The 16,534-nt window shown below is 37.3% G+C and overlaps 1 protein-coding gene across 1 annotated transcript in view; it reads right to left on the bottom strand.

Annotated features, from left to right (window-relative positions):
- Nucleotides 1–1,378: 1,378 nt before the first annotated feature.
- Nucleotides 1,379–16,534, bottom strand: part of LY75 (lymphocyte antigen 75) — an 85,300-nt gene continuing 70,144 nt past the window's right edge. Inside the window, exons 28-33 of the mRNA XM_081815479.1 lie at nt 14,559–14,785; nt 12,835–13,003; nt 9,420–9,569; nt 6,752–6,874; nt 4,253–4,420; nt 1,379–2,557 (exon numbers count right to left, since the gene is read on the bottom strand). Of these exons, the coding sequence (XP_081671605.1) occupies nt 2,379–2,557; nt 4,253–4,420; nt 6,752–6,874; nt 9,420–9,569; nt 12,835–13,003; nt 14,559–14,785 (1,016 nt within the window). The 3' untranslated portion in view covers nt 1,379–2,378. The remainder of the gene's footprint in view (nt 2,558–4,252; nt 4,421–6,751; nt 6,875–9,419; nt 9,570–12,834; nt 13,004–14,558; nt 14,786–16,534) is intronic.

The raw sequence follows: 16,534 nt of genomic DNA, 5'->3' as shown, positions 1-16,534 counted from the left end.
GGATAAGCTAGGGAAGACTGGAAAAGGCTTCTTCAGTTCTTCTGCAACAGGCAAAATGGGAAAAGGAACCCAATATGGGCAGTTCTGGTCATGCTGAGAAGGACTTTGAGGTAGATTGTCCAGTGGAAGTTAGAAATATGAGCCTGGAACTGAACATGTGACCTACTGACTTAAAAGTGGCTGACAAATGTCCTGGTTTGGGCAATGGGGGTAGGATCTCCTGAAGAAGCACCAAAAATGAGAAGTAAGTGGGCCAAAATTGGAATTTCTGCTGATCCAATAGTTAAAAGACTTGCTAAGAATTGCTGAGTCAAAGGCATCTGAAAAAGAAACTCAAATCAAACATTCAGAGATGTAGGATGATTATATTCTTTTTTTAAAAAAGATTTTGTTTATTTATTTATTTTGAGAGAGAGAGAGTAGGGGGACGGGGAGAGGGAGAGAGAAACCCAAGCAGACTCTGTGCCGAGAGTGGAGCCTGATGCAGGGCTCGATCTCACGACCCATGAGATCATGACCTGAGCCAAAAACAAGTTGGATGCTTAACCGACTGAACAACCCAGGTGCCCCTGATTGCATTTATTCTTTAAATAAAGGATACCTTGCATTACAACAACTGCACACTTATTTTTTGTTATACTATATGCCTAACATAATAAAACCCAACCTAGAGATATTTTTTCTGACAAGGACCAACAACAGTTTTACTTAAAAAAATAAAACAACTTTATTATAGCATCGCTACTATATATAACTGTACTTTTCTTTTTTTAAAGATTTTACTATTTATTATTTTATAAGTAATCTCTATACCCAATGTGGGGCTCGAATTCACAACCCCAAGATCAAGAGTTTCACGCTCTTCCAACTGAGCCAGCCAGGCACCCTGCATAGGTGTATTTTTCACATCAAGTTGATTTAATTCTTTGAAGAAAGTCTTTAACAGCTAAAATTGTGCAGATGACAGGGCAAGAGGAATAGTCTAACAAATTCAATAAAAATATATCAGGACAACTGTATTATAGTTTTAGACTATAATAAAACTGTCTTAGAAAATTATAAGTTTATCATAGTATAAACACTCTAAATCTTAAAATAAATCTATGAATATTATACAAAAATATTCTAAAGTATAAACACTGAATAAAAAATTCATCATGTCCAATGGTGATGGACAATATAAAAATATATTCTTGCTGGTAAAATTTAAAGTGATAATCACAAAACAGTGTTTCCTTAATCATTTATCATCTAAAATATTTTAGTAGTAATCACAAGGTTTAGAGTTTCACTGTAAAATTTTCATTTTTACAAATGCAAGATATACAATTTCCTTCATAGACCCCTTTTCTCTAGCTTACAGAAAAGGGCAAAAAAGTAACACAAATTTCTTAGTCAAAATTTGGCATGTCATAGAAAGCATAAAAATTATGAAATCTTCAAGAACTTGTATCCTTAGCTGGTTCCCTTTAAGAGGAAAGAGTTATATATTGTACATAAGAAAAGACAAAAAACACACTGCTACAGTATATCTAAATCAATGTAAAAACAATGTTCTCACACTTTAGGAAAATGTTAAGTACTAAATTTCCTTTAAAAGCCATTGTTTTATGAATAACTATGACAAAACAAAATATTTGCATTTAAACAATTTTGGTATGAAATATCTCTGGAACAGTGTAAGAAGCATCTTGCCAAAAGCATTATTTTACTGTGTAAAAAAGTAAGCATATCTCATTGTTTAATAATTTCTCCTAAATGCTACAAATGACTATTTTGAAATAATGTTGATATTATTTACAGTTATGTTTTTACCTTGAGGTACAAATTTCACATTAGGCTGGATATTTTTTTTAAGTAGGCTCCACACCCAGCATGGAGCCCTACGCAGGGCTTGAACTCACAAGCCTGAGATCAAGACCTGAGCTGAGATGAAGAGGTGGACACTTAACTGACTGAGCCACTGAGGCGCCCCTAAGCTAAATATTCTTAAAAGCTAAAAGGTAGATTTATGACCTAGTAACATGCCAATTTTAAGTCTCTAAGCAGTTGTGCTATTCATATATACATATCCTAGTTACTAACTACATTCTTACAGAGAAAAATGCACATTAAATTTATCACCCTATAAATAATTTGGACTTTAGTTCCAGCTTTGGTTCTTTTCCATTCTATTAAGGTTCTCCATTCTATTAAGTAAAGTTTTAAACATGGCATTTTGTGGATAATTCACTGTAGATACCAGCACAGCAATTAAACAACTGAAAAAGTACTTATGATTTGTACTTTAGAACAGAGTAAATACTGACACTGGGAAAAACCGAAATGGCTCATTTTCCCTAACACGTTAGTGCAAATTAGCAAACTCTTAGAAGAATTTAGTCATTGAAAGTGGGAAGCATAATCTCATCTTCATTCATTCCTTGTTCATATCGAACTGAAGAGAAGCCCGGCCAGTGCGACCGGTTCCTTTGGAAGAGGAACCAAACCAGTGCACTGATGAGAGCTAAGACACTTAGCACAGCAAATGTGATAGTTATTCCTCTGTAATCAGGGCCTAGAATAGGAAAAGGTTTGACATTGGAGGAGAGAATATAAAAGTCATCATTATTGATTTATACATTAGGCTGTGTGTCACGTGTGTAACCTCTGTACAAAACACAAGAAGTGCCTGATTGTTTCATAGCATTAACACAGAATGCAAACTCCATCATCAAACACTCAGGCGTTTTTTTTTCAGATTTAACTCTTTTCCCTTTCATTTAAATCCTATTCCTTGTTTTAGCAATTTTCTTCTAAAGAAGTTAAAGCATTATCTTTATTCTCACTTTCCCCATCACCCTTTCAAGAACATCACATCCAGTGTATTACCTTACTTTGATAGCAAATTGTTAAAAGTTGTAAATTTTTGTGTTTGACTTACCTAGGGCCAAATAAAGTGTTATTTGCTTGAAAGCAAATTTAAGACTTTAGGATGACTTCATTTAGCTCCAAGCTATTCAATTTCAAATGCTGTCCCAGACCTCTCCTTTGCATGCTGCCCAGACAGACTCAGTTTGTCCCCTTGCTTTAAATACTATCTCTATGCTGACCTCTCTTCTCTCTCATATGTCCAACTGCATGCTAGACGTTCCATATGAATATCTCTTCTCCGTATGGACAGCTCAGAATGCCAAAACAGAACTCTTGGTTTATGCCACCATAACCCTGCTCCCCAGCTCCCCCCATAATCTTCCAGTTGTTTTCCATTTCACTCAGCATAGAACCTGAACTCTTGACCCTTGCTTCCAGACTCCTGGGTGTCTGGTGCCTGCCTACCTTTCAGATCTTCCTTGAGCACTCATCAAGCTCATTCTGCTTTAGGCTCTTTGTTCCAAATGGTAGTTCTGCCTGGTGGGCCTCTTCCCCTGATCTTTGCTTGGCTGGCCTTTCAGATCTCAGCCTCAGTGTCTCCTGCTCTTAGATGTCGTCCCTGATAACCTAATCGAAAGTAGCCATCCCCCTACCCAGCACACAAAACAGGGCATGACGTATAAGCAGACACTCCAAATATTTTCTGAATCAATGCATGAATATACAAACACCAATCATCTAGCATTGGGGTTTCATATTTAATATTTACACACCAAAAAGACATTTTTATGCTAAATCTTCAAAACTGTTGCTGTGAAAAATTTATAGCTCCTTTCTCTAGAAATGAAATTAAGGTAAGATTTTTATGGTTATTTTATATGTCAATTCATGATGAAATCTAAGTTTAAATTATGACTTCCTATAGATACTCCTTCCAGGAAATTTTAAGTAATTAAGTCCAGTTTTGCACTGTTGCTAAATTAATCATGAGTTTTATGGGAATGAGGAGAAAGGAAGCAAACTAACTGCAGAATTAGACCTTTGAGCTTTTACATATTTGACTGATAGAATCAAATACATCTTAAGAACATATTCAAAGAAATGAGCTCCCTAATACTCTGGCAGCTTCTACTTTTCTTAGGGAAGAATTATACAAACTTTAGGCTGTCTAGTAGTTTCATCTGGGAGTCTTAGACATCTTGGCATTTCTATCTCTTGCAATCTATTTTTCTGACAGAAAAAATCTGCATGGCTTCATCAAGTTTTTTGGATATACTATGCTAAGGACTAAATAAGGACTTTAGGACCCAGTACAAAACTTTGCACATAACTGAGTTGCACATTTATTTCCTGACCTGTTCCTCAAAAAATATTCCTTAAGGACAAGTTCCATACTTACCCAGAGGAACTTTGCAGACAACTCTTCCGTAGCCTTGTGAACATTCAACTTTTATCCAAGTTTCATTTGAAGCTAACAAAACGCTACATTTTCCACCACCACTCTTACTTTTATTTGCCCATTTGACAAATGTCACTTTTGATCCATCTAACCAATTCCAAGACTGATCTAAAGAAAAAAATTAAGTTTATTACCTCTAAATTTCTTTTCTTTTTTTAAATTTAAATACAATTAGCCAACTTATAGTACCTCATTAGTTTCAGAGGTAGTGTTCCATACTATATCAGTTGCATATAACCCCCAGTGCTCATCACATCACGTGCCCTCCTTAATGTCCACCACCCAGTTACCCCATCTCCCCACCCACTTCCCCTCCAGCAACCCTCAGTTAAGAGTCTCTCATGGTTTTCCCCCTCTCTGATGACTTCTGATTGTGTTTTCCCTCCCTCTCCCTACAGTCCTCTGCCCTGTTTCTTATATTCCACATATGAGTCAAACCATATGATAATTGTCTTTCTCTGATAGACTTATTTTGCTCAGCATAATACCCTCCAGTTCCATCCACATCAATGTAAATGGTAAGTATTCATCCTTTCTGATGGCTGAGTAATATTCCATTGTGTGTGTGTGTGTGTGTGTGTGTGTGATATGACATATGACATCTTCTGTATCCATTCATCTGTCAATGGACATCTTGGCTCTTTCCACAGTTTGGCTATTGTGGACATTGCTGCCATGAACATTGGGGTGCAAGTGCCCCTTCGGATCACTACATTTGTATTTTGGGGGTAAATACCTAGTAGTGTAATTGCTGGGTCATAGGGTAGCTGCCTCTAAATTTCTAAGGTAAATGGCATACAACTCATTTACTTAGAACTATGCTATGTCACTATTTAAAATGAAACTTATTGAAAGTGAAAATAAATAAAGAAATCAGTCCTTCAGTTGCACTTGTCACATTTCAAGTGCTCAATAGCCATATGTGGCTAGTGACTACTCTGTTACACAGCACTGATATAGAACATTTCCATCTTTGCAGAAAGTTCTATTAGCACTGATATAAAATGTGGTGTTTTGATTAAAGTGCAGGATGCTTGCACTTTGATTGTGTGAGAGATAGATTTCTTTTTTTTTTTTAAAGATTTTATTTATTTATTTATTTGCCAGAGAGAGAGAGAGAGTACGAGCAGGGGGAGCAGCAGACAGAGGGAGAGGCAGGCTCCCCGCTGAGCAAGGAGCCCGATGCGGGACTCGATCCCAGGACCCTGAGATCATGACCTGAGCCGAAGGCAGACGCTCAACCATCTGAGCCACCCAGGTGCCCCGAGAGATAGATTTCTAAAGACCTGAATCCCCATCAGCATCCTCACCCCCAACTAAAAAACTCGTATCATTAAAGATGTGCTGGGGGAGTAAGGGTCAAGAGGGTCCAGGAGGGGTTTCCCACCATGACTCCATTTTTATTTTCCAGCTGAGATAGCACCACCTTGTGGTGATAGTGTAAACACAATTTAGAATTCATTTAGATGGCCAACTTTGAATCCATTCACTTTTTGACAAGTACTTAATATTTTGGGATTCACATTTATTTCAATTATTTAGAATTCACCTTAGCTTAAAATGTAAAACATATTTCCTATTCTACTGAATTTGTACTCTTTTTTTTTTAAAGATTTTTAAATTTATTCATTTGAGACACAGAGATACAGAGAGAGAGAGAGAGAGAGCATGAGCAGGGAGAGAGGCAGAGGGAGAGGGAGAAGCAGGCTCCCCGCTGAGCAGGAAGCCCGATGCGGGGCTCGATCCCAGGACGCTGGGATCATGACCTGAGCTGAAGGCAGACGCTTAACCATCTGAGCCACCCTGGCGCCCCATGAATTTGTACTCTTAATTCATTCTTTATCAATTCTAAAGTTCACTCAAATCTTTTATCCATTATTGCTTGGATTAATCCATTATTCCTTGAAAATTTCTTCCACAAATCTTTTTTAACCAATTCTCTGTAATTTTATTAAGCTTGTTTGAAAAACAAAATAACCATTTAAGAAAATTTTTCTCTCTGGTAAAAATGTTTCAAGAGGGAAGAGAACAACAAGAAGAGAACCTTCTGAAAAACAGTTATAAGCTACAAAAGCCCAGGTGAGAGACACTAGAACTCTAAGGGAAGTAAGTCATGAGTTCTTTGTGGGAGCCTGGGGGGCACAGATATTGCTGTCGGAGAAAAAAATACGTTGTCAACCCAAGTATCTTAAACCTCTAGAACATCCCAATTCATTTAACCTGATCTTCTACTTCATTAGTGTTTTCCATCATTACTAATACATCACTCGCATATTCATTAGGAATTTATAAGTCTCCAAAACAGCCAGCAGACCTAGCTTATTCGTCAATAAGGAGCATTTCAATTAACCACCACTTAACACTCTTTAGCAAGGTTGACTTGGTATTTAGGACAAGTTGGAACTCTTTGCACACTGTGCACACAAATATGTCACTTACCGGCAGAATATTGAGATAATCCAAGCCAAACTCTCATGGTAATATTATTATTTTCCCTCATCAGTCTGCTCACGAACTTATTTTCATCTTCATCCTCTATGGTAACAATAGTTGCAGAATGATCTGTTGAAGGAAAACAAACCCTAAACTAATTAGCTTTATGCAAACTAGGGAAGTGGCTATTTCTCAACCAGCCATTTGGAAAAACAAAAACAAAAACAAAAAACTACCATGATCAAGATCATTGAGAAATTCAAGCTTTACATAGAGAATATTTTGAAAATCTGGTATTTGTGTCAGATTTTTAAAAGTATAGCATTAATAGATTCCAAAAAATTTAGAAATAGATTGAAACTTTACATAGAGAAATTTTTATGTTTACCTGATAAACATTTTGATCTTGGAACTGCCTGCCAATGAGACCATTGTGTATGAACAGCTAGTCATAAGAAGTGGGGTATAGGATTGTAGAAAGATGTGTTTCAGCATGCTCTCCTCAACAACCATTTCTGTATAATAACTCAGCTTTAAATTTGCTTCTATTAAAATGAAAATGAAAGCAAATAGGTTTGGGATCTTGGGGAGAATTTCCTTTAATACTATTTTATACATAAGCGTTTTGGTTATGCCCATTGTAAGTTCCTAAATGTAGTATAGAATCAAATAATCTTGAAGTTTGATAAATCGCCCTAAACCCACAGAGAAAATAGTACTATCACCATCATCAGGCAAGGGATAGAAATAAAATAATAACTAGACTTGGAAATCAATCCTAAGTGGAATCAAATAGTCTTCAACAGTGACAAGCCTATTAACAGCGATAAGCACTTGAACTAAAGCATTTCTTTGGTGGTGGTGGCTTTGGAAGAAGGGCAAAGGCAAGTCTTTCCTCCTTTATAGAAGATCACAGTGTGCATGTGCTTGTTTAATATTACATAATACTGTAGGGGAAGATATTATCACTATTTTACAGATGAGAAAACAAAGTCTCAAGGAGATTAAGTAAATTAGTCAGGTTTACGCAGCTAGCCAGTTATAAAATTAGAAAGCCAATCCCAATCCTTTCTAATAATAAGAATAGTTTGAATGCTCACTATTTGCAGGGCACTGTGCTACATTTGCATACATTATCTTATTTCATTAATTCCTACAGCAACCCAACCTTTGAAATAAGTACTATTTTCATTCTCACTGTTCAGATGAGAAAAGAGAAGCAATTATGTAACTTCCATAATATCCCTCAGCTAGTAAGTACCAGAGTTGTGAGTTAAAACTTAGACTTGTCTGCCCCCAAGGTTTACATGCATAACCCCCACATTACAGTGACAGTAAACCTTTCTATTTTCTCCTGTGGGAGCAAGAGGCTTCTGACTTTCAGGACATATGTATAGTTCACAATAGTTCCCGTTGTGTGTGTGTGTGTGTGTGTGTGTATACATGTATAACACATGAGAGTTCCCACACAAAAATTTCCATCATGTAGTTAGCAGTAACAAGGAGATTTTAAAATCAGCCAGATGTCTCCACAACAGTTAGCAAAATAAATGAGATAAATGCCATCAGTCTGGCTAAATTGCTACTCAAGGATGCAGGTCTTTGAAATATTCTTGGTATTCTCCCTAGAAGTCATTTCACAGTTTGACTATAGGGTAAATTTATCATGGGAGAGGGCGCCTGGGTGGCTCAGTTGGTTAAGCGACTGCCTTCGGCTCAGGTCATGATCCTGGAGTCCCGGGATCGAGTCCCGCATCGGGCTCCCCGCTCGGCGGGGGGTCTGCTTCTCCCTCTGACCCTCCTCCCTCTCATGTTCTCTGTCTCTCATTCTCTCTCTCAAATAAATAAATAAAATCTTTAAAAAAAAAAATTTATCATGGGAGAGATCCAGTCATTGTTGCCCTTTCTAAAATAGTTAAATCTGAAGACAAAAAGTCCTGTTCCTTACGGTGTTCAGAGGATGTGGGCCATTTCTGTTGCAGAATGGAGGAACAACCCATGCTTCCTTGATTACTCTGGTCAGGATAAGCTTACTTATTAATAACTAAGTAGTGGGAAAATCTATAATTTTGTATTTAATACTTATCCTTTACAAAAAATTTGCCTCCTAATCCCTTCATCTAAACATATCTAGCTTTATTTAAAACCATTTCATTTGTCATTTTCACATCAAATGGTTCACTTAGCAATTTTTTATTCTACTTCTTTCCACTTACTTTTATTTTCCATGTACTTACTCTTACATTGGTCATTTATAATGGCTCTTCCAATACTCCAGTTAACTCATATATCGTAAAATACTTAACCACGAGGCAAATAGGTTATAAAATGCTATTATAAATATTGAGTGTTTTAAAAATGTTTTAAAAATATTTATTTATTTATTTGAGAGAGAGAGAGAGTACATGTGTTGGTGGGGAGGGGCAGAGGGAGAGGAAGGGAGAGAATCCCAAGCAGACTCCCACTGAGAACAGAGCCCAACTCGGGGCTCGATACCACAACCCTCAGATTATGACCTGAGCCGAAATCAAGAATCGGACATTTAACTGATTGAGCCACCCAGGTGCCCCCAAAATATTTTAAAAAATATAATCATTATTTCAAATTGTTTTCTTGGAAAAAATTGCAATGATTAAATTATTGAGTCCAAGAAAATCAATAAATTTTAACTCACCAAGTTTTGAACAGAACTGTTTGGCTTCTGAGAAATTGCGCAATGCCCGGTCAGATGTATAACAGTGCTCCTTGTACTGGATCCATTGTGACTCATTCTCTTTTACTGTTGGACATCTTGATGAGTATGTATGAGAGGACACCTCTTTAGCTATAAAAATGTTAGACATGACTGTAAAAATGCACAGAAAAAATAGCTGACTTTTAAAATCTCACTAACTCCTATTTGCAACTGTGGTTCCTGTAGGTAAGAAGCATTCAACTCAGTACCCACATCAGAGACAGCTACAGCCCATACTCTAAGAGTATACATTCTGCTTAGCTTTTTGCAATACCATTTTTAAAACTGAGAAAACAGAAGAAAGTATTTAGCCCTCGAAGATGGAATTACCCTAATGTAAAAAACAACTGAAGAGACAGAATAAGAAGCAAAGACAGGCTCGGCAGGCCTGTAACTACTTTGAAATAATACTTAAAATTGTTGCTTTCTTTGGATGCTTTTTATCTTGATAATATAAACCTAGTTTTACCTTGCCATATAAAAAACTACTTTAAAATTATATCCACAAGTGAAAATTTGGTAATTTGTTTACAAAATACAGTATATCTGCATAGCACAATCTGTCTCCTACCAAGAGAATAGCTATGGCTTCTGTAGCCATTAAATAATAACTCCCCATTCCTGCCTGCCCCCAGAACCCATCTTTCTACTTTCTGTTTCTATGAATTTGACAACTCTAGGTACCTCATATAATTGGAGTCATACAGTATTTGTCCTTTTGTGTCTAGCTGATTTCGCTTAGAATAATGTCCTCAAGATTCATCCATGCAGGTTGCATTATGTATTATGTGTCAGAATTTCCTTCTTTTTGAATGCTGAATAATATTCTGTAGTATGTATATACCACATTTTGCTTAGGCATTCCTCTGTCAGTGGACAACTTGGGTTGCTTTCACCTTTGGCCATTGTGAATAATGATGCTGTGAACACGGTTGTACAAATATTTGTTCCGGTCCCTACCTCCATTTCTTTTGAGTATATGCCCACAAGTGGAATTGTTAGATCCTATGGTAATTTTATGTTAAAATTTTTGAAAAATTACCATGCCATTTTCCACAGTGGCTACACACCACTTTTTATTCCCATAAACAATGTACAAGGGCTCCAATTTCTCCACATCCTTACCAAACTTGTTATTTTCTTTTTTTTTGAAGAGTCCATTTTTTTTAGGTTTTTGTTTTTGTTTTGTTTTGTTTTGTTTGAGAGAAGGAGAGAGATGGGTTGAGGGGAAGGGGCAGAGAGAGAGAATCTTAAGCAGGCTCCATGCCCAATGTGGAGCTCAACGGGGGTTCAACCTCACAACCCGAGATCATGACCTGAGCTGAAGTCAAGACTTGGACATTTAACCTACTGAGCCATCCAGGAGCCCCTTGAAGATTCAATTTTTAAAGTTTGCCCTTGGGAGGTGCCTGGGTGGCTCAGTCGGTTAAGTGTCTGCCTTTGGCTTGGGTCATGATTTCGGGGTCCTCATTGGGCTCCCTGCTTCTCCCTCTCCCTCTGCTGCTCCCTCTGCTTGTGCTTTCCCACTTTCTGTCAAATAAATAAATAAAATCTTTAAAAAAAATAAAATAAATTTTGCTCTTGTATTAGTTTCCCAGAGCTGCCATAATAAATTGCCATAAACCTGGTGGTTTAAAACAACAGAAATTTATTCTCTCACAGTTCTGGAGGCAAGTCTAAAACTGAGGTGTCAGCAGGATTGGTTCTTTCTGGAGGCTCTCAAGGAGAATCCGTTTCAGGCCTCCTAGCTTCTGGTGGTTGATGGCAATCCTTGGCTTGAAGCTGCATCACTGCAATTTCTGCTTCTGTCATCAAAGGGCCTTCTCCCTCTGTGTCTGTTTCTCTCCTCTTACAAGGACACCAGTCATTGGATTTAGGGCCCATCCTTTTTTTTTTTTTTTTAAAGATTTTATTTATTTATTTGAGAGAGAATGAGATAGAGAGAAAGCATGGGGGGGAGGGTCAGAGGGAGAAGCAGACTCCCCGCCGAGCAGGGAGCCCAATGCGGGACTCGATGCGGGGCTCGATCCCGGGACTCCGGAATCATGACCTGAGCCGAAGGCAGTCGCTTAACCAACTGAGCCACCCAGGTGCCCCTAATTTAGGGCCCATCCTAATCAAGCATTACATTACCCCATCTTAACTATTACATCTGGAAAGGCTCTTTCTAAATAAGGTTGCATTCTAAGGTTCTGGGTGGACATGAATTTGGGGGGATACTATTCAACCCAGTATAGCACTGAATTTGTGTTTGTTCATGTTGTCATTCTACTTGCTCCTATAAAGTCTGTTTAGCTAACACAGATGTCCTTTCCATTTTTTGTTTACTTTTCATGTATTCCAATTGTTTTTCTAAAACATTACATTTATTTTCTGTACCTAACAACTGAGATGTCAGTTCTCAATTACCCATTTATTCCTCATTCTTGAAATCATTCTCCCTTTCTTATATTCACTTGCTTCTCTGGATAAGGTTTTCACATTTTTTTCCTGCTCGAATCTGTTTAATTCCAAATGTTGAATCTTCTCTGGAGGATTCTTTGGAGCAGAAAGCAGGGCAAGCCCTGAGAACTACCACTGCGACCATCTCTTGCCTTGTCCAGCAGGCTCCTGCAGCTCCTGGGTGGTCGTGGTTCTTGTGCTCTTCTTCAAGCCTCCACCTGTCAGGATGACCCCAAGTCTAGCTCCTGATGGAAGGGGCTTTTTCCTTAGATTTTAAGGATCATATAAGTTTGGAAAATGCTTAGTTACACAAAGTTAAATAGATCTCTTTACTATAGAAATTCCCAGAGCCATCAATATGGTAAATCAAACCTGAGTTATTTCCCAAATTTATATGTTGCTGAACTCTTTTTTAAAAGGAGCATTTCAGGGTGCCTGGGTGGCTCAGTTGGTTAAGCGAGCCTTCGGCTCAGGTCATGATCCCAGGGTCCTGGGATCGAGTCCCACATCGGGCTCCCGGCTCAGCAGGGAGCCTGCTTCTCCCTCTGACCCTCTCCTCTCTCATGCTGTTTCTCTCTCGCTCGCTCTCTAATAAATAAATAAATAAATAAAATCTTTAAAAAAAATAAATAAAAGGAGCATTTCAGCCTTTGAAAAACATTGCTAAGTGCAATTAAAATTCACATATTAGTAATAGGTACCCAGTGACAGAGGAACTGAAAGTCTTCGGGAACATACCCTGAATGGGTATATCATGTTTGTTTCTCTTCACAAAGTATCAAAATTGTTTTTATAGGATTTGTGAATAAACCTTATTTAAAAATTGACAAAAAATTCCTTTGAATATTTAATCATGTGCACAAAACAAAATGTCATATTTTAATAAATATAGTTATTCAAAATCAAGCCTTACATTTTGTAGGTTTATAACAAATAGCACCATCACTAAGAGACTTGCATTTTTCATGTCTCCAAATTCCTTTTGGATCCAAGACAACACAATTTCCAGCAGACGGTTTATCTTTCCATGGGATGTAGTCAAATGTACTGCCATCAGACCATTCAAAACTTGATTCACTTCCCTGTTTTACGAATAATAGAGATAAAAAAAGCTTAGGACTTTTTTAGCATAAGAATTGATTTTTTTAAAGATTAATAGAGATAACCTGATTCCAGACAAAAGAATGTTCAAAAATAACATTAAAAAGAATATATAGGGGCGCCTGGGTGGCTCAGTCGTTAAGCGTCTGCCTTCGGCTCAGGTCATGATCCCAGGGTCCTGGGATCGAGCCCCGCATCGGGCTCCCTGCTCAGCGGGAAGCCTGCTTCTCCCTCTCCCACTCCCCCTGCTTGTGTTCCCTCTCTCGCTGTGTCTCTCTCTGCCAAATAAATAAATAAAACCTTTAAAAATATATATATATATACTTTAAGAAGTATTGGAATGGATTCTTAATTATTTGCTTACAATTGTTATCGGTCTGGACCTATTTGTAAAATAAGGGATTTACTTTTGATGCTTTGATTTGAGACATTTGTTCTGGTGCAATTTAAGTAGGACTTTAAATTTATGGACAGAGTTACTATACTCTGTCTCTAGATTTATTTTTTTTAAGGATGAGTTTATATAACACTTGAAATTAAATGATGTGCAAATGGCTTCCATTTGTTACAATACAGATTTATCATCCCAATCTCCATAATATCCTGAGTATTGTTTTTTACGTTTTATATTCTGCGATTTGTGTCTCTGGCTACATTTTTTCATGTTATGGAAGCCATCAAACAGCAGGGGGCTGGAAGAAGAAAATACTTCCCACAAAATTCATTTGGGAAGATTACTTTTGGTTTTCCCTTGATTCTATAATCCTAATGTGTCATCCTTTCTTTTGTTTTCTTCACTTTGTTCTAAAGATTATTACAATTAGGCCTTCAATTCTAATCTCAATAGATGCCTATTTTTGGTATATTGGACATTATTATAGGTACATGAATATACTAATTAATAAGATTCAAATAGTGGCACAAAAGATATGTTTACTACCAAAACATCATTCTCATATAGTGCAATTTGTAGGGGGAAAGTGAGAGAAGAAAATATACATTTATTAGTTCTAACATTAAGAATTTTATTTGGCATTTTATACAAATTTTTGTGTTAATCTTCACTATAATCCTATATTAAGGAAAATATTATCACCCCAGTTTTACAGATGAAGAAGAAATAAGCTTGCAAAGGTTAAATAACCTGCTCACGATCACTGAACATGTAAATGGAAGACCCGCCACTAGTACTGGACCTCAGGTTTTTCTGATTCTGTGCTATTCCTGTTTTACCCGCTTTCCAGTTGGTCTGCCCCAACTAGGTGACAGAGAGGTGTTGTTGAGATATTCATCTACTGGGCCCTTGGGATGGCCCGGGAGTGTCTAGGGCAGCTGCAGTCTGCCATTTGCCCTACTTCATTCTACAAATACAATTTTCTATTTGGTTTGTGTTGCAAAAAGGTAAGAAAGCACTATGCTGTGCAAATTGAGTCCCAGGACTTAATCCGATGTTATACTTTGAATTAATATCTTATGCTCAAATTTCCAACCTTCTAACACATTTGGAAAATTTCTGGAAAATAAAACAAGACTTACATCATGACTTGAGAGCCCAATCCATAGTGGAAATCCATCACGTTTTACGAGGTCTTCCAGAAAGAGCTGGCCATTTTGGTCATGAACACTTGCCAAATAACCTCCACTTTGAGAACACATGTTTAATGCTTCATACCATGTTACCTTTTTTTGTATAATATTATAAATACCATCTTCATATGGAATAAACTGTGGCAGAGTAGTATTATATTCTTCCTTGTAGTCAACTATAACATTTAAATTAAAAGTATTAGGGATTATATTTAAATTATTTAAAATACATATTTTGGACAGCAAAGAAATACAATTATAAGAACATATTATGAGCAACTATATGCCAGCAAATTAGATAATCTGGAAGAAATGGATGCATTCATAGAGATGTATAAACTACCAAAACTGAACCAGGAAGAGATAGAAAACCTGAACAGACCTATAACCGCTAAGGAAATTGAAGCAGTAATCAAAAATCTCCCAACAAACAAGAGCCCAGGGCCAGATGGCTTCCCAGGGGAATTCTACCAAACATTTAAAGAAGAATTAATACTTATTCTTCTGAAACTGTTCCAAAAGATAGAAATGGAAGGAAAACTTCCAAACTCATTTTATGAGGCGAGCATTACCTTGATCCCAAAATCAGACAAAGACCCCACCAAAAAGGATAACTACAGACCAATATCCCTGCTGAACTGGATGCAAAAATTCTCACCACAATACTAGCCAATAGGATCCAATAGTACATTCAAAGGCTTATTCACCACGACCAAGTGGGATTTATTCCTGGGCTGCAAGGGTGGTTCGACATCCACAAATCAATCAATGTGATACAATACATTAATAAAAGAAAGAACAAGAACCATATGATCCTCTCAATAGATGCAGAAAAAGCATTTGACAAAGTACAGCATCCTTTCTTGATTAAAACTCTTCAGAGTGTCGGGATAGAGGGTACATACCTCAATATCATAAAAGCCATCTATGAAAAACCCACAGCGAATATCATTCTCAATGGGGAAAAACTGAGAGCTTTTCCCCTAAGGTTGGGAACAACGGCAGGGATGTCCACTAGCACCACTGCTATTCAACATAGTAATAGAAGTCCTAGCCACAGCAATCAGACAACAAAAAGAAATAAAAGGCATCCAAATCGGCAAAGAAGAAGTCAAACTCTCACTCTTTGCAGATGATATGATACTTTATGTGGAAAACCCAAAAGACTCCACCCCAAAACTGCTAGAACTCATACAGGAATTCAGTAAAGTGGCAGGATATAAAATCAATCCACAGAAATCAATGGCATTTCTATACACCAAGACAGAAGAAAGAAGAAAGAGAAATTAAGGAGTCGATCTCATTTACAATTGCACCCAAACCCGTAAGATACCCAGGAATAAATCTAACCAAAGAGGCAAAGGATCTGTACTCAGAAAACTATAAAATACTCAAGAAAGAAATTGAGGAAGACACAAAGAAATGGAAAAACATTCCATGCTCACGGATTGCAAGAACATGTATTGTGAAGATGTCAATGCTACCTAGAGCAATCTACACATTCAATCCAATCCCCATCTAAATACCATCCACTTTTTTCAAAGAAATGGAACAAATAATCCTAAAATTCGTATGGAACCAGAAAAGACCCCAAATTACCAGAGGAATTTTGTAAAAGAAAAACAAAGCTGGTGGCATCACAATTCCGGACTTCAAGCTCTATTACAAAGCTGTCATCATCAAGACAGTATGGTACTGGCACAAAAACCGACACATAGATCAGTGGAACAGAATCAAGAGCCCAGAAATGGACCCTCAACTCTATGGTCAACTAATTTTCGACAAAGCAGGAAAGAATGTCCAATGGAAAAAAGACAGTCTCTTCAACAAATGGTGCTGGGAAAATTGGACAGCCACATGCAGAAGAATGAAACTGGACCATTTCCTTACACCACACACAATAATAGACTCAAAATGGATGAAAG

The sequence above is a fragment of the Leptonychotes weddellii genome, chromosome 3, assembly GCF_054177405.1.
Source record: "Leptonychotes weddellii isolate Sample4059 chromosome 3, ASM5417740v2, whole genome shotgun sequence".
In the NCBI taxonomy this organism is placed as follows: domain Eukaryota; kingdom Metazoa; phylum Chordata; class Mammalia; order Carnivora; family Phocidae; genus Leptonychotes; species Leptonychotes weddellii.
Note: the sequence above shows the minus strand (reverse complement) of the source record. Positions and strands in the feature narration are given on the sequence as shown.